This window comes from Xenopus tropicalis, chromosome 1 (genome assembly GCF_000004195.4).
Source record: "Xenopus tropicalis strain Nigerian chromosome 1, UCB_Xtro_10.0, whole genome shotgun sequence".
Taxonomy (NCBI): Eukaryota; Metazoa; Chordata; class Amphibia; order Anura; family Pipidae; genus Xenopus; species Xenopus tropicalis.
This window is the reverse complement of record NC_030677.2, coordinates 212,272,050-212,294,751: the sequence shown is the minus strand read 5'-3', so window position 1 is coordinate 212,294,751 and position 22,702 is coordinate 212,272,050. Positions and strand designations below refer to the sequence as shown.

Sequence of the window (22,702 nt, the reverse complement as noted above, 5' to 3'; positions counted from 1 at the left end):
GATTGTTCCTAACCCCCTGGGGAAACCATAAGGCTAAGGGCCACATCCTCTGATCTTTCAGGTCAAGGTCTCCCCAAAGCCCTTCCCTTCTGCCCGCGCTGAATGAGTAGAGGGAAACCAGACATGACCCTCTCTAGGTCGTTTGCACTCACGCTAAATGCTAACTACAGGACAATAAAAAAGCCATTAGGCTGAGAGCATTAGAGCGCGGCATAAATTGAATATTCAGCTCTAATTGCCAGGTCTGTTTCAGGAGCACCCTTGGCAGGGAAGCGGAGAGCGATTGTGTTGTCAGCAATCAGAGATAATGTAGTGGAATAAACACGCCGGCCGGGCAGGGTAGCGCCGGCTCAACTGGGGGGTCAAGTCTGCTGTGAGACCTACGGGCTTTAAACAAGGGCAACAAAGCTGGAGAATCTCCAGAATGTGTGAGGAGCTTTTTAGCTGCAATGACCCCTGGGGTAACAGGGGGGCAAGTTCCTACCTTGTAACTGGGAGCTTGGGGTAAAACAGGGAGTAAAAAGTTTGTTATAGGGGCGACTGTTGGAAAGCCGAGTGTGGGGAAAGGTAACGGGGCTGATCCAGGGTTTCTGTATATACTCGAGTATAAGCCGATCCGAATATAAGCCGAGGTACCTAATTTTACCTAAGAAAACTGGAAAACCTTATTGACTCGAGTATAAGTCTAGGGTGGGAAATGCAGCCGCTACTGCTAAGTTTCAATAATCAAAATAAATACCAATAAAATTACATTAAATGAGGCATCAGTGGGGTATATGTTTTTAAATATTTATTTAAAAAAAAAACCCAGTAAACTAGCTCTGTAAGCGGAGAAGAGGGTCAACAAAAACAATATGGTATCAACAATGATGCCTTAAGAGTACTACCCCCTTAGCTCAATCAGCAACCAAGCTAAAACACAAAGAGTTAAAATCCTTCAAAACTATATATGGTTTATATAGAATATAAAGTGCAATGTGTAGTGCAGAATGAGACAGGTGAGGATGGGAGATGAAGATGAATTTGGGAGCAGCCAGGGCACTGGAGGGTCTGGGTGTGGGGGGCCTAAAGGGCACACAAAGGACAGAGGGTGCTAGTCTGGAGGGACCCATGGCACCCGACTCGAGTATAAGCTGAGGGTGACTTTTTCAGCACATTTTGGGTGATGAAAAACTAGGCTTATACTTGAGTATATACAGTAATATGCCTAATTGTGCAAGCAGCGCCGGGCCAAGCTGGCTGGGCACCCTAACCAACCCGGCTGAACCCTGTTCTACCCCCCGTGTGAGCACGTGCAGATGTGTGAAGACTGGGGGGGGAGTAATGAGGGGTGCGAGGGAGACTTGGGGGCAGTTGGAGGACAAGGTTCCAAATAGGGATGCACTGAATCCAGGATTCGGCCTATTTCAGCAGGGTTTGTATTCAGCCGAATCCACAGTCCTGGCCGAACTGAATCTGAATTAGCAGGTGCTAGTTAGGATTTGGAAGGGTTAAATGTCCATGTGAACATACAAGTGGAAAAGTTCCCTGTTTAACCCTTCTGGATCCGGATTCTGTTCAGTATTAGGCTGAATTCCTACGATGGATTCGGGGGGTTCGGCCGAACCGTAAACACTGAAACAGAAAACAGCAAATTAGCAAAGGAAATCATCGCTTGTTGTGAGAATAAAACAAAATTAAGTGAAGTTTCCCGGAATCTTGTTGATTCTGAGTTGCAGTCGGTTCAGAGGTTGGGTTACACGGATCGGCTTTATATAAATCAGTAATGAGGGAGGTGGGGGTGCCCAATAAATAGCTGCTTCTACCCAGGAGGGGCAGACTGTTAAGAATGTGTCTGGGCCTCCTCTCCTGGTTACAGTTATATATATATATATAGGTATATCTTGTTGTACCAGGTTCAATGGGGGGGGGGGGGGTTGGTCTTTCCATGGTAATGTAATGCTTTTCCTAGCACAGGCAGGGTGTATAGATATTAATGGGGCTAGTTTGGGCTGACAGTCAGGGCCTCTAGTAGCAGTGGGGAGAGCAGGGCAATAGCAAATCTACCTGTCAGTATATTCCCCTTGTAAGCAATATAAATATATGTCAGTGCAAAACCATTGTGGTTGGATAGAGAGGTCAGTGCTGAGTTACCCGGCCCAGCTGGGACTTGTATTGGGAACAAGGAGGCCCATACGGCAAGCAATAAAGCTATTAATTGGCCTAAAATAGAAAACGAATAGTGCATTGCCCCAAGGGGTCATATAGGTCCCAAATTATTGCTTAAATATGTAAAGAGTTAATGAATGAACCAAAAAGAGCTCAGGCCCTTAGTATCAGAGGGGGGTAAATTAGTTGATGAGAGCAGAGAATGCATACATCCGAAGTCTGTTAATAAAGGGTTAATACCCCAGTTCTACTGATATAATGATTGATGGATGATGGACCCAGGGGTAAATTCAGATTAGTCTAAAACATGTGAAATAAAACAAAGGGGTTTACTTCATTCCTAGGGATTCATCCCAGGGTACCGAGAGAGCTCATCAATTTGCCAGGATTGGTAATTGGTAATGCGGTGCCGCTATTCAATAAGGGATCCTGTGTTTTGCATTAAAACTATAGGCCCGTTAGTTTGATATTGGGGTAGGAACCCTTTTGTAGGGATAGGATACAGGAGTACATTGGGGGGATCCTTAATTGGGAAGGATCTGGGGGTATTTGTGGGTAACAAGCTGTGCAACTCTAGGCAGTGTCATTCTGTGGCTACTAAAGCAAATAAAGTGCTGTCTTGTATAAAAAGGGCATTGACTCAAGGGATGAAAACATAATTTTGCCCCTTTATAGGTCCCTGGTAAGGCCTCACCTTGAGTATGGGGGGCAGTTACAGTGAGTATGGGGGGCAGTTTGGGCTCCAGTCCTTAAGAAGGATATTAATGAGCTGGAGAGAGTACAGAGACTGCAACTAAACTGGTAAAGGGGATGGAACAATGAAACTGCGTGCCTTAGTCTCATTGAGCAGTAGCCATTGCTGGAGGGTATGAAGCAGTATGGCAGCACCACTCAGCCTCCCTGGTACAGTCCCATATTTACACCATTAAGATAAAATAGTTTGTGAGAGCCGGGGACTCTGAGCTCTCGCACATCTGACAGTCACGCACATATAAATGGCTGGGAACAACTCACAGCGAGAGAGAGAGGGGCCGGTGCTGCCGGTTATGGGGCCCACACTGAGAATTCTCTGCAGAGTCAGCTGATTGGATGCAGCGAGGGAAATGAGACGTTGGCCCCCTCTCAGGGCTGCAGAGTAAACAGATGGAGCCCCCATAACACAGGCAGCCATTGGGGGGGGCTCTGGCTAAAGTATGGGATCAAGCAGGATCTCCGGCTGGTTGCTGAAATAAAGCAAATAGAGATAAAGCACAAGCTTCGGTAGGTTTTGGGGAGATGTCATTAAATGAATCAGGGGTGCATGAACTTATTGGGGGGGTCTCTCCCCTTACTGTGTGCCAGTGCATCAGTTGTGTGTAAGTGGGATCATTAGCAGCGCTGAGATACTCAGGCACTTTGGGGCCCAGACTGGCAGTGCCAATCAAGGGAACGCTAATAGGATGCAATCAGTTGCCGGGGCTTAATGGAGGCCGTAATGCTCTCCGGGGCAGGGCAGGGGCGCCGCGCTCATTAGGAGAGTCAGCTGATCCAAGCTGTAGGTTTATTTGCCTAAATGTCAGTATCAGGACTCTCCTTATGGCAGGGGAAACGGGGTCCGTTCTGCTCCCCGTTACTAGGTGCCACCCCCAGAGTAGTATGAAGGGCTGCCAGCTGACCCGGATGAGCACTTATATAGTATTTATATACAGTTATTAACGAGGCAGCACAATGTAAATGAGCCCTATGGATAAAGGGTAGCACTGTGTCAGACTATAGCAGAGTTACTGGGTGCATATCTGCCATAAAGCAAAATGGTGCTGCTGTGTTGTGCCAGAAAGGAAATACCCCCTATACAATTACACAAAGAGTAACTATGACTTTCCAAAACTGGGTCTCATGTACGAACCACAGGCTATTATGCCACTCGGAGCAATTATGGCACCACTATGGCACAGCTATTGCACCCCCTTTGTTAATCATTAGCTACAATAGCCCCTGCCAATGTGGGCACCGTACAGTACTGGGTTCTGTTGTGCCCACGGTGCTCTGCCCGACACAATTAATAGTCACTATGGCACTGGCACCGTGTAGTAGTACTTACTTATTATGGAGCCCCACTCCCTGTTCCCTCAGCAATGAAGCCGGGGTATCAGGGCAGGGCCACCAGGGGCCCAATAGCAGCACAAAGGGACCAATAAGTGGAAAGAACTTCAGAACAAGAACCATAAAGGTCGTAGTTGATGCTGAGAAGAAGTAGGGGCCCATGGACAAAGCCCTGAGGGACCTGAGAGCTTGGGCATTTAGAGAGGTGAGGAAGAGAAGGATATGCCAAGGGAGAGTAGATAGTAGAAGAGAATACTCTTTTTGGCTCCGCCCAGTGACATTGTGTAGGGGGAGGGGCTTGATACTAATGTCACCAAAGGGCGGGGCTCACCAGAAACTGACAGCACAAGGACTGAATGTCCTACTACAGCTGGACCCCCCTGAGCCTGAACAACTATCATTCATGACCGTAACCTTCCCGCCCCGTGGGTTCCGCGGGTATCAGATACACTTGTGGCTACTATTGTTCTGTAAGGCCCATTTAGAGAGTTTGGTGTGGTGTTAGAGTTCAGCCCTAACAATGAGCCACTGCTCAAAGCGCTCTAACAGCATTGATAGGCCAATGTCTGTACAACAGAGCTGCTGGGAATCTTTCACAATCCTTCAGGATCCCCCAATGGGAAGTAAATCTGCCCCATAGTCGTTCTGTAGAAACAACCCTTTCTGCTAATGGAACCATTCGGCCAAGGACTGGGGCCTCGATACCAAGTGAAGAATATGAGGAGCAATAAGCTCCGTAACCTTCCTACAATGCAATAGCCTTTCCTCTTATATAGATATACAGTATATGGTAGATGCTTGGGCTGAATGTGAGGTTGGCCAAGGAGCTTACTCATTAACTCATTAAGGGCTTGAGTTATATCTGGAAGTTATAAGGTTCTGAGAGTCAGAGAATGATATCTAAATTATCCACTGCCCCACAGGAACCTTCCTGGCACGCACAGGCCCATCTCCCTCCAACTTACTCTGATAAATGGAACCCTACCATAGAGGTGAGCTGGAGAGAGAGCTAGGTGCCAGCCTGGGAGCCGCACATACAGCTCTCCGTGGTCTCCGACTGGCAGTGTCCCAAGGTTCCCTCCCGGGGAAGCATTTCTCATTGAGACCAGAAACTGACTTCTGTGAAGCAACAACGGATATTTTCATGTCTCACAGCCTCTTGGGTGTAATCCAGCTGGGGGTATTATGGGAGGGAGCAACTGGCTGAGGGGAAGAACAGTAGGACGAGAGGTAGAAGGGCACATACAGAATGGGGAGACACAGAGGGACCCTGCCCAGACAGAGGGGAAAGTGAGGGGCATATACAGAATGGGGAGACACAGAGGGACCCTGCCCAGACAGAGGGGAAGGTGAGGGGCACATACAGAATGGGGAGACACAGAGGGACCCTGCCCAGACAGAGGGGAAAGTGAGGGGCATATACAGAATGGGGAGACACAGAGGGACCCTGCCCAGACAGAGGGGAAGGTGAGGGGCACATACAGAATGGGGAGACACAGAGGGACCCTGCCCAGACAGAGGGGAAGGTGAGGGGCATATACAGAATGGGGAGACACAGAGGGACCCTGCCCAGACAGAGGGGAAGGTGAGGGGCACATACAGAATGGGGAGACACAGAGGGACCCTGCCCAGACAGAGGGGAAGGTGAGGGGCACATACAGAATGGGGAGACACAGAGGGACCCTGCCCAGACAGAGGGGAAAGTGAGGGGCATATACAGAATGGGGAGACACAGAGGGACCCTGCCCAGACAGAGGGGAAGGTGAGGGGCACATACAGAATGGGGAGCCACAGAGAGACCCTGCCCAGACAGAGGGGGGGCACATACAGAATGGGGAGACACAGAGGGACCCTGCCCAGACAGAGGGGGGCACATACAGAATGGGGAGACACAGAGGGACCGTGCCTAGACAGAGGGGGGGGGGGGGCACATACAGAATGAGGAGACACAGAGGGACCCTGCCCAGACAGAGGGGAAAGTGAGGGGCACATACAGAATGGGGAGACACAGAGGGACCCTGCCCAGACAGAGGGGGGGGGGCACATACAGAATGGGGAGACACAGAGGGACCCTGCCCAGACAGAGGGGGGGCACATACAGAATGGGGAGACACAGAGGGACCCTGCCCAGACAGAGGGGGGGGGGGCACATACAGAATGGGGAGACACAGAGGGACCCTGCCCAGACAGAGGGGAAGGTAAGGGGCACATACAGAATGGGGAGACACAGAGGGACCCTGCCCAGACAGAGGGGGGGGGGCACATACAGAATGGGGAGACACAGAGGGACCCTGCCCAGACAGAGGGGGGGCGGCACATACAGAATGGGGAGACACAGAGGGACCCTGCCCAGACAGAGGGGGGGGCACATACAGAATGGGGAGACACAGAGGGACCCTGCCCAGACAGAGGGGGGGGGCACATACAGAATGGGGAGACACAGAGGGACCCTGCCCAGACAGAGGGGGGGGGGCACATACAGAATGGGGAGACACAGAGGGACCCTGCCCAGACAGAGGGGGGGGGCACATACAGAATGGGGAGACAAAGAGGGACCCTGCCCAGACAGAGGGGGGGGGTACATACAGAATGGGGAGACACAGAGGGACCCTGCCCAGACAGAGGGGGGGGCACATACAGAATGGGGAGACACAGAGGGACCCTGCCCAGACAGAGGGGGGGGGGGGCACATACAGAATGGGGAGACACAGAGGGACCCTGCCCAGACAGAGGGGGGGGGGCACATACAGAATGGGGAGACACAGAGGGACCCTGCACAGACAGAGGGGGGGGGGGCACATACAGAATGGGGAGACACAGAGGGACCCTGCCCAGACAGAGGGGGGGGGCATATACAGAATGGGGAGACACAGAGGGACCCTGCCCAGACAGAGGGGGGGGGCACATACAGAATGGGGAGACACAGAGGGACCCTGCCCAGACAGAGGGGGGGGGGCACATACAGAATGGGGAGACACAGAGGGACCCTGCCCAGACAGAGGGGGGGGGCACATACAGAATGGGGAGACACAGAGGGACCCTGCCCAGACAGAGGGGGGGGGGCACATACAGAATGGGGAGACACAGAGGGACCCTGCCCAGACAGAGGGGGGGGGGGCACATACAGAATGGGGAGACACAGAGGGACCCTGCCCAGACAGAGGGGGGGCACATACAGAATGGGGAGACACAGAGGGACCCTGCCCAGACAGAGGGGGGGCACATACAGAATGGGGAGACACAGAGGGACCCTGCCCAGACAGAGGGGGGGCACATACAGAATGGGGAGACACAGAGGGACCCTGCCCAGACAGAGGGGAAGGTGAGGGCACATACAGAATGGGGAGACACAGAGGGACCCTGCCCAGACAGAGGGGAAGGTGAGGGGCACATACAGAATGGGGAGACACAGAGGGACCCTGCCCAGACAGAGGGGAAGGTGAGGGCACATACAGAATGGGGAGACACAGAGGGACCCTGCCCAGACAGAGGGGGGGCACATACAGAATGGGGAGCCACAGAGGGACCCTGCCCAGACAGAGGGGAAGGTGAGGGCACATACAGAATGGGGAGACACAGAGGGACCCTGCCCAGACAGAGGGGGGGCACATACAGAATGGGGAGACACAGAGGGACCCTGCCCAGACAGAGGGGGGGCACATACAGAATGGGGAGACACAGAGGGACCCTGCCCAGACAGAGGGGGGGCACATACAGAATGGGGAGACACAGAGGGACCCTGCCCAGACAGAGGGGGGGCACATACAGAATGGGGAGACACAGAGGGACCCTGCCCAGACAGAGGGGGGGGCACATACAGAATGGGGAGACACAGATATAGATGCCAATGCATTGTACCCATATCACCCCCTCAATCCTATTTAAGTTCTGGTTCCCAAATGGGTTACAACCCCCCATAAGGCCGGTTCTGCCCAACTCGAGATTTATGTTCATGAACTTATTTACGCTGTTGTACAGAGCAGAGAAATATGAGGGTAATTTATCCATAAATTATTAACATGATACATCCAGTACTACAGGATCCTGAACAAAAACAATTAAACTGCCTATAAATAAATGATGAGAATAATTACATTCTGTAACTTCTGTGTGATCCGCAATATAGAATTCACTTTTATTCCCCTCGTGTGACCTTTGCGTTGTTTTTGGGTTCTGTTTGGTGTCACTCTCTGTACTGAGGCTCCTCTGTGTACTGAAACATGGACTTTAAAGGGCAAGTAAATACTATCTGCCACCTGTGTTCAACATGAGCACAATAAATACGCCTTTTACTGAAGGGAGAAGCTTATTATACACAGATATATTGGCTGCTAATCTCATTATGGGCTAAGGGGGCCCAGCCTGGAACTATAGTGGGGTGACTGTTACCCCAATGTTTCTATATATCTGTAACCTTGTTATGGGCTAAGGGGGCCCAGCCTGAAGGCCAGTTAGGGGGGGATTTGGGGTGAGTGCTTATTTGTGCCCTGGGTACCCCTGGAACTATAGCGGGGTGACTGTTACCCCAATGTTTCTATATATCTGTAACCTTGTTATGGGCTAAGGGGGCCCAGCCTGAAGGCCAGTTAGGGGGGGATTTGGGGTGAGTGCTTATTTGTGCTCTGGGTACCCCTGGAACTATAGCAGGGTGACTGTTACCCCAATGTTTCTATATATCTGTAACCTTGTTATGGGCTAAGGGGGCCCAGCCTGAAGGCCAGTTAGGGGGGGATTTGGGGTGAGTGCTTATTTGTGCCCTGGGTACCCCTGGAACTATAGCAGGGTGACTGTTACCCCAATGTTTCTATATATCTGTAACCTTGTTATGGGCTAAGGGGGCCCAGCCTGAAGGCCAGTTAGGGGGGGATTTGGGGTGAGTATTTGTGCCCTGGGTACCCCTGGAACTATAGCAGGGTGACTGTTACCCCAATGTTTCTATATATCTGTAACCTTGTTATGGGCTAAGGGGGCCCAGCCTGAAGGCCAGTTAGGGGGGGATTTGGGGTGAGTGCTTATTTGTGCCCTGGGTACCCCTGGAACTAAAGCGGGGTGACTGTTACCCCAATGTTTCTATATATCTGTAACCTTGTTATGGGCTAAGGGGGCCCAGCCTGAAGGCCAGTTAGGGGGGGATTTGGGGTGAGTGCTTATTTGTGCCCTGGGTACCCCTGGAACTATAGCGGGGTGACTGTTACCCCAATGTTTCTATATATCTGTAACCTTGTTATGGGCTAAGGGGGCCCAGCCTGAAGGCCAGTTAGGGGGGGATTTGGGGTGAGTGCTTATTTGTGCCCTGGGTACCCCTGGAACTATAGCAGGGTGACTATAATTTTCTTTAATTCCTATTATGTCCAACAAAGATATCAAGATGTCCAACCTACTAATCCAACACACTTAAAAATGTAACTGTGGGTTATTTGGTTTAGACCTTGGAAGGAGAGAACAATGGTTTCTGTAGGCAAAGCCGAAACTGCAAACAAACCCCTATCAATAAAGAACATAATGACACCTAATTCTCTTACTATTTCCATTATAAAGGCAAAGGGGGATATAACAGGCACATATACAAGCAGTGAGTAGATTACACTAAAGCATTGAGCGTTAAATAAAGGAAACAACCATAACAGGCAGTTGCGAGCGCCTGTCAGCAGAATTTCGCTTTTTTCCCGGTGCTTTGACAAAAGATTCAATAAGTGAGAGGCTGACAGGGATTCTGCTGAGCAGAGAAAAGCTGCAATATCTCTGTATTTCCAGGTTCCTGCCACAATGGGCCTGAATGGGAGAAAGTCCATAGCCAGGGCTTTAACCTCTCCACTGCTGGATCTCACCATAACGCCTTCATTGTTCAGGCTGTTAAGAGACTTCAACTCCCAGCATTCATAGCAGCAAGTCGCATTTAGAAGTAGATTTTATATAATGTATATACTGGCATCATCTATGTTTCCTATAAACACTGTCCCACAGCTGCAGGCTCTTGAGCTGACACCATCTTGCCTTACTATACACATTTATACACAGTTACAGCTGGGGCACCGATGCACCTAGTAATGCCGGGGTGCCGACGCGCTAGCACCTAGTAATGCCGGGGTGCCGACGCGCTAGCACCTAGTAATGCCGGGGCGCCGACGCGCTAGCACCTAGTAATGCCGGGGCGCCGACGCGCTAGCACCTAGTAATGCCGGGGCACCGATGCACCTAGTAATGCCGGGGCGCCGACGCGCTAGCACCTAGTAATGCCGGGGTGCCGACGCGCTAGCACCTAGTAATGCCGGGGCGCCGACGCGCTAGCACCTAGTAATGCCGGGGCGCCGACGCGCTAGCACCTAGTAATGCCGGGGCGCCGACGCGCTAGCACCTAGTAATGCCGGGGCGCCGACACGCTAGCACCTAGTAATGCCGGGGCGCCGACGCGCTAGCACCTAGTAATGCCGGGGCGCCGACGCGCTAGCACCTAGTAATGCCGGGGCGCCGACGCGCTAGCACCTAGTAATGCCGGGGCGCCGACGCGCTAGCACCTAGTAATGCCGGGGCGCCGACGCGCTAGCACCTAGTAATGCCGGGGCGCCGGGGTGCTAGCACTTAGCAATGCTGGGGCACCGGGGCGCTAGCACCTAGCAATGCCGGGGCACCGATGCACTAGCACCTAGTAATGCCGGGGCGCCGATGCACTAGCACCTAGTAATGCCGGGGCACCGATGCACTAGCACCTAGTAATGCCAGGGCACCGATGCACTAGCACCTAGTAATGCCGGGGCGCCGACGCGCTAGCACCTAGTAATGCCAGGGCACCGATGCACTAGCACCTAGTAATGCCGGGGCACCGACGCACTAGCACCTAGTAATGCCGGGGCACCGACGCGCTAGCACCTAGCAATGCCGGGGCACCGACGCGCTAGCACCTAGCAATGCCGGGGCACCGATGCACTAGCACCTAGTAATGCCGGGGCACCGACGCGCTAGCACCTAGCAATGCCGGGGCGCCGACGCACTAGCACCTAGTAATGCCGGGGCACCGACGCGCTAGCACCTAGCAATGCCGGGGCACCGACGTGCTAGCACCTAGCAATGCCGGGGCACCGATGCACTAGCACCTAGTAATGCCGGGGCACCGACGCGCTAGCACCTAGCAATGCCGGGGCACCGACGCGCTAGCACCTAGCAATGCCGGGGCACCGATGCACTAGCACCTAGTAATGCCGGGGCACCGACGCGCTAGCACCTAGCAATGCCGGGGCGCCGACGCGCTAGCACCTAGCAATGCCAGGGCGCCGACACGCTAGCACCTAGTAATGCCGGGGCACCAATGCACTAGCACCTAGTAATGCCGGGGCACCGACGCGCTAGCACCTAGCAATGCCGGGGCACCGATGCACTAGCACCTAGCAATGCCGGGGCACCGATGCACTAGCACCTAGCAATGCCGGGGCGCCGACGCACTAGCACCTAGCAATGCCGGGGCACCGACGCGCTAGCACCTAGCAATGCCGGGGCACCGACGCGCTAGCACCTAGCAATGCCGGGGCGCCGACGCACTAGCACCTAGCAATGCCGGGGCACCGATGCACTAGCACCTAGCAATGCCGGGGCACCGATGCACTAGCACCTAGCAATGCCGGGGCACCGATGCACTAGCACCTAGCAATGCCGGGGCGCCGACGCGCTAGCACCTAGCAATGCCGGGGCGCCGACGCGCTAGCACCTAGCAATGCCGGGGCACTGATGCACTAGCACCTAGCAATGCCGGGGCACCGATGCACTAGCACCTAGCAATGCCAGTGCACCAATATTCCCCGACCCGGGCAACAAATGAAGGTGAGAGCAGGGGGGGCTCACTCCCATCCATGACATTATCAGAGCCGTTCCTGCACAATACAATAAGGACCCCCTAACAGATCCCGTTTGGTCAGTACCAGCAAGCAGACTTATGGGGAGAGTATATCTGGCAAAGTTGTTTTATGTTGAATAAATTCTCTTTATCCCAATACAAGCTAATTTTGGGCATCATGGTCACAAACCAAGCTCTGTGCTATTAACACTTGGGGCAGTGGCCCTCTGGCGCCCCCATATGGCTGAGGTGCAATGAGAAATCGCTATGCTTTGGAAGAACTTTCCTCCCATTCTCCTACAGTAAGTTCTGCTATATCCCACTGCCAGGACAAGCTCCGCCCCATACGACAGGGCAGTCTCACTGAATGTGTGCTTATTGGCCAGCAGTGTGTGCATATATTATACATGTATAATGAGCAGAGACGGCCGGCGGCACAGAACAACAGGGACAAAACTAAACACTTCAATGGAAATTTAACATTTTATTTGCAATGAAATAACATTCTTTTTAAAAGCTCATGGTGCAGTCCCATCTCCATCTCCAGTTTTCACTGTATTCATGGTTAGAGGAGGGGCAGCTCAAAGTCAGGGATGGGGCATTCTGGGGCAATAGAGGTAGTTGAAGACAGCATGTGCCTCCAGGGGTGCAGAGGCAATTCAAAGAAGGGAGGGAATGAGACAGGATCCGGGCAGGAGGGGGGGATTGAATACAGGCATTTCAAAGGGCCATTAAAAGAAAATAATAGAGAAAGAGGCAGTGCCATCCTGGCATGTACCGACTGAGGGGCAGGGGTATTAGAAGAAGAGGACAGGGGGTATTAGAAGAAGAGGACAGGGGGTATTAGAAGAAGAAGACGGGGGGCCCGGCAGTGCCAGTGGGAGGAGAGGCAGTGCCATACAGGCATGAACCTCTGAGGGGCAGGGGTATTAGAAGAAGAGGACAGGGGGTATTAGAAGAAGAAGACGGGGGGCATTAGAAGAAGAAGACGGGGGGCCCGGCAGTGCCAGTGGGAGGAGAGGCAGTTCCATACAGCCATGAAACTCTGTGGGGCAGGGGGTATTAGAAGAAGAGGTCAGGGGGTATTAGAAGAAGAGGACAGGGGGTATTAGAAGAAGAAGACGGGGGGCCCAGCAGTGCCAGTGGGAGGAGAGGCAGTGCCATACAGGCATGTACCTACTGAGGGGCAGGGGGTATTAGAAGAAGAGGACGGGGGGCCCGGCAGTGCCAGTGGGGGGGGAGGCAGTGCCATACAGGCATGTACCTACTGAGGGGCAGGGGGTATTAGAAGAAGAGGACAGGGGGTATTAGAAGAAGAAGACAGGGGGTATTAGAAGAAGAAGACAGGGGGCCCGGCAGTGCCAGTGGGAGGAGAGGCAGTGCCATACAGGCATGAACCTCTGTGGGGCAGGGGTATTAGAAGAAGAGGACAGGGGGTATTAGAAGAAGAAGACAGGGGGCCCAGCAGTGCCAGTGGGAGGAGAGGCAGTGCCATACAGGCATGAACCTACTGAGGGGCAGGGGGTATTAGAAGAAGAGGACGGGGGGCCCGGCAGTGCCAGTGGGAGGAGAGGCAGTGCCATACAGGCATGTACCTACTGAGGGGCAGGGGGATTAGAAGAAGAGGACGGGGGGCCCAGCAGTGCCAGTGGGGGGGGGAGGCAGTGCCATACAGGCATGTACCTACTGAGGGGCAGGGGGATTAGAAGAAGAGGACGGGGGGCCCAGCAGTGCCAGTGGGGGGGGAGGCAGTGCCATACAGGCATGAACCTACTGAGGGGCAGGGGGTATTAGAAGAAGAAGACGGGGGGCCCGGCAGTGCCAGTGGGAGGAGAGGCAGTGCCATACAGGCATGAACCTACTGAGGGGCAGGGGGTATTAGAAGAAGAGGACGGGGGGCCCGGCAGTGCCAGTGGGAGGAGAGGCAGTGCCATACAGGCATGTACCTACTGAGGGGCAGGGGGATTAGAAGAAGAGGACGGGGGGCCCAGCAGTGCCAGTGGGGGGGGGAGGCAGTGCCATACAGGCATGTACCTACTGAGGGGCAGGGGGATTAGAAGAAGAGGACGGGGGGCCCGGCAGTGCCAGTGGGAGGAGAGGCAGTGCCATACAGGCATGTACCTACTGAGGGGCAGGGGGTATTAGAAGAAGAGGACGGGGGGCCCGGCAGTGCCAGTGGGGGGGGGAGGCAGTGCCATACAGGCATGTACCTACTGAGGGGCAGGGGGTATTAGAAGAAGAGGACGGGGGGCCCAGCAGTGCCAGTGGGGGGGGAGGCAGTGCCATACAGGCATGTACCTACTGAGGGGCAGGGGGTATTAGAAGAAGAGGACGGGGGGCCCAGCAGTGCCAGTGGGAGGAGAGGCAGTGCCATACAGGCATGTACCTACTGAGGGGCAGGGGGTATTAGAAGAAGAGGACGGGGGGCCCGGCAGTGCCAGTGGGGGGGGAGGCAGTGCCATACAGGCATGTACCTACTGAGGGCCAGGGGGTATTAGAAGAAGAGGACGGGGGGCCCAGCAGTGCCAGTGGGGGGGGAGGCAGTGCCATACAGGCATGTACAGTGGCTTACAAAAGTATTCGGCCCCCTTGAACTTTTCCACATTTTGTCACATTACAGCCACAAACATGAATCAATTTTATCGGAATTCCACGTGAAAGCCCAATACAAAGTGGGGTACACGTGAGAAGTGGAAGGAAAATCATACATGATTCCAAACATTTTTTACAAATAAATAGCTGCAAAGTGGGGGGTGCGTAATTATTCAGCCCCCAGAGTCAATACTGTGTAGAACCACCTTTTGCTGCAATTCCAGCTGCCAGGCTTTAGGGTATGTCTCTACCCGCTTTGCCCATCTACAGACTGAAATCCTTGCCCATTCTTCTTTGCAAAACAGCTCCAGCTCAGTCAGATTAGATGGTCAGCCTTTGGGAACAGCAGTTTTCAGATCTTCCAACAGATTCTCCATTGGATTTAGATCTGGGCTGTGACTGGGCCAGTCTAACACATGGATATGTTTGGGTTTAACCCATTCCATTGTTGCCCTGGCTTTATCTTTAGGGTCTTTGCCCTGCTGGAAGGTGAACCTCCGCCCCAGTCTCAAGTCTTTTGCAGACTGCAAGAGGTTTTCTTCCAAGATTGCCCTGTATTTGGCTCCATCCATCTTCCCATCAACTCTGAGCAGCATTTGGGCTTCAAGGTGTTGTTGCTCCCAATATTCTCTTAGACACCCTCTGAGGCCGTCACAGAGCAGCTGTATGTGTACTGACATTAGATTACACACAGGTGCACTCTATTTAGTCATTAGCACTCATCAGGCAATGTCTATGGGCAACTGACTGCACTCAGACCAAAGGGGGCTGAATAATTACGCACTTTGCAGCTATTTATTTGTAAAAAATGTTTGGAATCATGTATGGTTTTCCTTCCACTTCTCACGTGTACCCCACTTTGTATTGGTCGTTCACGTGGAATTCCAATAAAAGTGATTCATGTTTGTGGCTGTAATGTGACAAAATGTGGAAAAGTTCAAGGGGGCTGAATACTTTTGCAAGCCACTGTACCTACTGAGGGGCAGGGGGTATTAGAAGAAGAGGAGGGGGGGCCCGGCAGTGCCAGTGGGAGGAGAGGCAGTGCCATACAGGCATGAACCTACTGAGGGGCAGGGGGTATTAGAAGAAGAAGATGGGGAGCCTGGCAGTGCCAGTGGGGGGAGAGGCAGTGCCATACAGGCATGAACCTCTGAGGGGATGGGGGTATTAGAAGAAGAAGACGGGGGGCATTAGAAGAAGAGGACGGGGGCCCAGCAGTGCCAGTGGGGGGAGAGGCAGTGCCATACAGGCATGAACCTCTGAGGGGATGGGGGTATTAGAAGAAGAAGACAGGGGGCATTAGAAGAAGAAGACGGGGGGCCCAGCAGTGCCAGTGGGAGGAGAGGCAGTGCCATACAGGCATGAACCTCTGAGGGGATGGGGGTATTAGAAGAAGAAGACAGGGGGCATTAGAAGAAGAAGACGGGGGGCCCAGCAGTGCCAGTGGGAGGAGAGGCAGTGCCATACAGGCATGAACCTCTGAGGGGATGGGGGTATTAGAAGAAGAAGACGGGGGCATTAGAAGAAGAAGACGGGGGTCCAGCAGTGCCAGTGGGGGGAGGGGCAGTGCCATACAGGCATGAACCTCTGAGGGGATGGGGGTATTAGAAGAAGAAGAAGACGGGGGGCATTAGAAGAAGAAGACGGGGGGCCCAGCAGTGCCAGTGGGGGGAGAGGCAGTGCCATACAGGCATGAACCTCTGAGGGGATGGGGGTATTAGAAGAAGAAGACGGGGGCATTAGAAGAAGAAGACGGGGGGCCCAGCAGTGCCAGTGGGAGGAGAGGCAGTGCCATACAGGCATGAACCTCTGAGGGGATGGGGGTATTAGAAGAAGAAGACGGGGGGCATTAGAAGAAGAAGACGGGGGGCCCAGCAGTGCCAGTGGGAGGAGAGGCAGTGCCATACAGGCATGAACCTCTGAGGGGATGGGGGTATTAGAAGAAGAAGACAGGGGGCATTAGAAGAAGAAGACGGGGGGTCCAGCAGTGCCAGTGGGAGGAGAGGCAGTGCCATACAGGCATGAACCTCTGAGGGGATGGGGGTATTAGAAGAAGAAGACGGGGGGCATTAGAAGAAGAAGACGGGGGGCCCGGCAGTGCCAGTGGGAGGAGAGGCAGTGCCATACAGGCATGAACCTCTGAGGGGATGGGGGTATTAGAAGAAGAAGACGGGGGGCATTAGAAGAAGAAGACGGGGGGCCCGGCAGTGCCAGTGGGAGGAGAGGCAGTGCCATACAGCCATGAACCTCTGAGGGGATGGGGGTATTAGAAGAAGAAGAAGACGGGGGGCATTAGAAGAAGAAGACGGGGGGCCCAGCAGTGCCAGTGGGAGGAGAGGCAGTGCCATACAGGCATGAACCTCTGAGGGGATGGGGGTATTAGAAGAAGAAGACAGGGGGCATTAGAAGAAGAAGACGGGGGGTCCAGCAGTGCCAGTGGGAGGAGAGGCAGTGCCATACAGGCATGAACCTCTGAGGGGATGGGGGTATTAGAAGAAGAAGACAGGGGGCATTAGAAGAAGAAGACGGGGGGTCCAGCAGTGCCAGTGGGGGGAGGGGCAGTGCCATACAGGCATGAACCTCTGAGGGGATGGGGGTATTAGAAGAAGAAGACGGGGGGCATTAGAAGAAGAGGACGGGGGACCCGGCAGTGCCAGTGGGAGGAGAGTCAGTGCCATACAGCCATGAACCTCTGAGGGGATGGGGGTATTAGAAGAAGAAGACGGGGGGCATTAGAAGAAGAAGACGGGGGGCCCGGCAGTGCCAGTGGGGGGAGAGGCAGTGCCATACAGGCATGAACCTCTGAGGGGATGGGGGTATTAGAAGAAGAGGACGGGGGGCCCGGCAGTGCCAGTGGGGGGGGAGGCAGTGCCATACAGGCATGAACCTCTGAGGGGCAGGGGGATTAGAAGAAGAAGATGGGGAGCCTGGCAGTGCCAGTGGGGGGAGAGGCAGTGCCATACAGGCATGAACCTCTGAGGGGATGGGGGTATTAGAAGAAGAGGACGGGGGGCCCAGCAGTGCCAGTGGGGGGAGAGGCAATGCCATACCGGCATGTACCTACTGAGGGCCAGGGGGCCATTCAAAGCAGACCAGGCAGTACCAGTGGGAGGGGAAGAGGCAGCGCCATATAGGCAGGCACCCAAATGAGGAGCTATTAGAAGAGGGGAGCAGACAGTGCCAGGGGGAGGGGAAGAGGCAGCACCATACAGAGCCATCTTGGGTCAGAAACTTGCCCTGTTTCTGGGTCGTGCCAGATCTTCTTGGCACGCTTCAGCTGTTTTCTCATGAAGCGATAGAGACGCCCAGTACGAGTCGAAGGGGCGGCCAGGCTGGGGCCATGTTCTTCCCCGGGTGCTGGGATCTGCGCAGCCGCTTCCTTCTCTGAAGAGCACTGATCTGTATGGATAAACCAAACACAGTACAGAATGAAACCACATGGAACAGAACCTCCATTTGCCTCACTAACACATTATACATGTATCCAGTCCAGTACATGGGAGTGATGGATTTAATCCCATACCCTTGGGTGGGCCCGGTGCGCTCTCGCAGGCCCTTGGTCACTCTCCCCCTCTGCTGCACTCACTGCCACCCGCAGCAAACAAGCGAGCAGGGGGGCAGCCAGCTGGGGAGAGGGGAACTAACATACAGTAGGCCCCACAATCCGGGCCCCCTTGTATCACGAGCCCCCCTGCTACATCCCCTGTATGGTAGTTACAGTTGAATAAAATAATGTAGAACCAGGGAAGCTACAAGTACAGTAATGGGGCCCCTCACCTTTCTTAGCAGGCTGGATCTTCAGGGCCCGCAGGTGCTCTCTGATTTGTGCCCTGACGGCCTTGTTAGAGGGCAGCCCAGTAAGAAATGGGTGCTGCAGTAGCTGTGCAGCACTCCATCGGGCTTCAGGGTCCTTTTGCAGGCACGATGTTATAAAGGACCTGAATTGTTCCGACCTGGAAAAGCAAAAAGGTGACTCTTAACTCCAACAGCCAAAATACACACAGACCCATACAGAAAGGGACCCGCCCCCTTCTGCACCCCAAACTCCACCACTTTCCCCCAAACTACACACAACTTCCCACCCAATCTATTGCTTCTGCCGCAAATACAGGTTTCAGGTCACTATACAGGGAGACCCCAAAAAGGAAATGTAGATAATGTATTGGCAGTAAAACAGGCTGCTGCAGCTCCTAGCTTGCCTTTAAATCTGCAGAAAATCCCCATGCTGCACGGCTGACTGAAAAACAGCTCACTCCCCTCATCGCTAACAGGAAGCCAGTGCAGCCTGCAGCATAGCAACTGCCACCACATAAAGACCCACGGGCAGATTGTGGGAATGGCACAGTGATAGGGAGCGGGCAAATAACTCACCAAGCCTTGGGTTTGAGTGCCGGCGCATCGCTGTCACGTATGAGCGCTGACGGACAGTCCACATTGGAGTGAGCTAAAAGGGAAAAGAGACATCAGAACCTGCAAACTGATCATTGCACGTGGGTTTATCAGCGCACAACTGACGTCTGCTTAGTACAACTTGCCCAATCAGTGCCCTCTGGCATTCTGAGAAAGATTTCTAGGGCACAGCCAGGGGTATGGTGGGCTGGCAGGGTGCTGGGCTAAGAAGTGTTGCCCGGGGCACCAATACTGCTTGGCCCGGCTCTGTCTGTCACTAGATACCAAATTGAAGCGGCATTTACTTACGTGGTTCTCCCTCGGCCATTTCTACGGCGGTTATGCCCAGTGACCAGATGTCGCTCTGCAAAACAAACCAATGGGAGCAGCGTTACAGGACAATTCTACTACATGTGCCTCAGGGAGTGGAACTAACCAGTACTCATTTATCCCCACTGGGCAGTATGAAACATACAGAACCAATTTACATTGGACAGAAAATACGGCCCAGGCAGTTTAGCACTTATTCCCTCCCTATAATGCCCCTGAGTAATGGCAGCGCCCAGCCGTGCTGCCCCAATGGCAATATATAAAGCTCAGAAAAGACTCACTTTGGTGTCATATGCCACCGGGCTCCGCCGGATGCTTATGGCCTCGGGCGCCATCCAATGCGGCGTTCCATCGCACTCGCTGCACTTGCCGGCCGTCGGGTCCAGTTGGAAACAGAGACCGAAATCAACTGAAACGACAGATTCCCCACATGAAGGGCAATTTCCATTTCCCAATAGGATAAAATAAAAACCACTATGGGGGATTCGTTTCTATGAAGGAAGAGAACTAGGAACCCCTCTCGGCCCATAGTCAGAAGCCCACCCATCATTGCGCATCTGTCACTTACTCAGTTTTACTTTGGCCTGGTCGGTCAGCATGATGTTCAAGCTTTTAATGTCTCTGTGTATGACCCGACTCTTGTGCAGATGGTTGAGGCCCTGGGGAGATGGAGAAGGAATGGATCATGAGAACAGAACCAACCAGAGGGAGAGATTTAGCCAATAACAGTAGAGCCGGATCCTAGCCGAGCTCAGAGCGGGTTAAGCCGGGCTTACCTTCAGCGTCTCCTTGCAGATGTAGCCGATCCAGGTCTCGGGTAAGGATCGGCCCTCGGTGGTCTCTATGAGGTTCTGCAAGGAGCCACCCCCACAGTACTGCAGGACTATCTGCAATAGAAAGGAAAGGTTTAGGGTTCATTCAGCCAAAGTGTCACGGGGAAACCATATCCTATCCCCTTGGGGATCTCCATGGTACCTGAAGGCTTACTGCTGTACAGCAAGAGAAGTTCTTACCTCAAGCAGCTCGCACGACCTATCTGTGGGCGGGGCTCTGTAATAGGCGCCATAGTAGGAGGCGACGTTCTTATGGGCGGTGAAAGTCTGGAGGAAGTGGAGTTCTCTCCTAACGGACTCTTCGTCCTGAGGGAGAATAAGAGAAAAGAGTTCAGCTCCCACAGGGCCCCACACAAGGGAAGGAGAGGGAGAGCAGAACTATAAAGATACGTTACCCGCGTGATGTTGACCACTTTCACCGCCACGTCGCCTTTCCTATGGTGGTGACCCTGTAACACAGACACAAAGGTTTGTTGGCACTTCTCACTAGTTCAGTATATAAGATTACAGTGACTGGTCCCTCTTAGAATAACAAAGCGCATTTGACTTCTGAAAGAGGAGAGAAACCCCCCAAAAACCAAATTCATGTAAACACGGCACTTTTGCAGGTGACAGTCATTTTCTATATTTAGTGGTTCCTCGCTCATCCCCAGCTTTCAGCCCAACAGCTTTCTTTGCAGGTCAGAGTGCCGCCACTCTCAACTGAGCCAAAAGCCCGGTATTAGCAGCCTAAACATGCAAATATCTCATAAACAGCTAAAAACACAAACTGAATGTCAACTGCAAAAGTGCTCAGAGAAACACTGAGTAAGTTCATCTCAATTCATTTTTGGGATTAGATCCCCAAAAACACTTCTTTCCTTCCAATGTCGTTTGTGTTTGGGTTGAAGACAGCGGAAGGATTAAGTAGGGGGAATGGTCATTGGGGGCCCAGCCAGCTATTTCTGTTGGGGGGTCACTCCCTGAAATATCTAAATTGGCTGCAGGGAGCCTTTTCCCTTCATGGCCTATAGTGAAGAGGGTATAAAATAAAGGCAGGAGTTTTCCTTAAGGGCAAAGAACAAGCAGGATATTAGGCTGGGAGGGAAATCCAGTGCAAAGCAGGGACAGCACCCCCATGTTGCCCCATCTCCCCCCAATCTCTAGGCATTTGGTCGGACCCTTACCTTATAAACGTCACCGGCGCCTCCCTTGCCCAGGTGCTCTCCCTTGGTCACATGACCGTCAGGAGGCTGAAAAATAAAACAGGGGGTCGTTAGAACTTGTATTGCCCCATAAGCTAGTACCCGTGTATCTTACAAGGAGAGGGGGATTAGAGGGGCTTTTGGGGAGGCTGAGAAAGAGAGGTGCAATGATAGGAAGGAAAGGTGCAACTGGCAAGGCTGGGAGGTTCCTATAGCTGGGTGGGGGCCACCAATAACAATACCCAGATCCCTCCCTAGGAGGGGGTAGGAGCCCCTACAGTGAGTGGGACACACACACATTAGCCTTTTCTGCTCACCTTATAGAGCTGGGACAAGGTCTTCTTGGGTGTCATCTTCCGCTAAAGTAAAAGAGAAAAATCTTATAAGGTTATAAGAACATTATACAAGACTGAGTAAGGCAACGGCACCGCCAGGGGATCTGCAAAATGGCGGCAAAATCCCTGTGTGCCAGTGCCGCTGTGCCTCATGGGAATAATTCCAACGGTACAGCACACTAAATGGTACGGGGTTACCCCCTTCATGTGACACCTGTATGCTCTGTAGCCATGGGGGGGGCCTGGGGTCTCAGCCTTACCTGTGTGTGGCAGTGCCACAAAGGCACCTAGATCTTGTGGCACCTCAGCAGATGGCAGATGTAAGTGCCGACACCACAGAAGAGAATCAATGAAAAATAGCAGATGTTTTTGCTCGCAGTAAATCGGCTTCGAAAACGCACAAATAACTCACAGGGAAATTCACTGTATGAAAGAAAAGAAAGAAAAGATTGTGAGCTCTTGTGAGCCAGGCCCTCTCTGCCAGTGGTGTAACTATAGAGGAAGCAGACCCTGTAGTTGTGGTGGGGACAGGGGCCCTGCAGTCTAGGCCGTGCTACTGCCTGAAAATATGCCCCCTGCGGATTATTCATAGCGGGCAGGGGGGCACAAGAGAAAGGGAGGGGGGTATTGCAGGGGGGCCCGCTTGGCTGAAGTTACTAATGCTCACTGCCATTTATATCAGTATATAATGATGTGCCCCATACAGTGTCAGTCATGAAATGCTTTGGGGCCACACAGATGTCGGGTGGGGCTTATTTATGAGTGCGCTACACATAGCGCCCCTCTATCTTCCCCCCCCCACCTCAGCCCTACAGCTTTGTTCTTATGAGGGAGAGCAGGAAGCTCTTGTGCCCCCAATGTGTCTCTGGCAGCATCAGGCCCATCTCTAATCCCTGTTTTTGTGCTTTTCTTTCAGCTCCTGTCGCTACTGTTGGGCTCCTATAGCTACTGTTCCCCTTCTAAACCCCTCGTTTGTACCCCCTG

At 53.2% G+C, this 22,702-nt stretch overlaps 1 protein-coding gene across 1 annotated transcript; it reads right to left on the bottom strand.

Annotated features, from left to right (window-relative positions):
• Nucleotides 1-16,385: 16,385 nt before the first annotated feature.
• LOC101733468 (traf2 and NCK-interacting protein kinase-like) lies at nt 16,386-22,186 on the bottom strand. The gene is made up of 12 exons (XM_031894958.1): nt 21,979-22,186; nt 21,701-21,742; nt 21,366-21,431; nt 20,595-20,648; nt 20,380-20,505; nt 20,143-20,253; nt 19,935-20,025; nt 19,648-19,775; nt 19,346-19,400; nt 19,019-19,091; nt 18,425-18,600; nt 16,386-18,046 (listed from the first exon to the last, which is right to left on the bottom strand). Exons 2-12 carry the CDS (start codon nt 21,734-21,736, stop codon nt 17,805-17,807), a joined length of 1,158 nt encoding a protein of 385 aa, XP_031750818.1. The 5' UTR covers nt 21,737-21,742; nt 21,979-22,186; the 3' UTR covers nt 16,386-17,804.
• Nucleotides 22,187-22,702: the final 516 nt, after the last annotated feature.

Bases quoted from the DNA above. Each gene is read 5' to 3' on its own strand.
- LOC101733468 (XM_031894958.1), bottom strand. From the start codon at position 21,736: ATGACACCCAAGAAGACCTTGTCCCAGCTCTATAAG. The intron at 20,506-20,594 runs GTAACGTATCTT...ATTCTCCCTCAG, and splicing joins AAGTGGTCAACATCACGCGG to GACGAAGAGTCCGTTAGGAG. The intron at 19,092-19,345 runs GTAAGTAAATGC...TTTCCCTTTTAG, and splicing joins AATGGCCGAGGGAGAACCAC to CTCACTCCAATGTGGACTGT.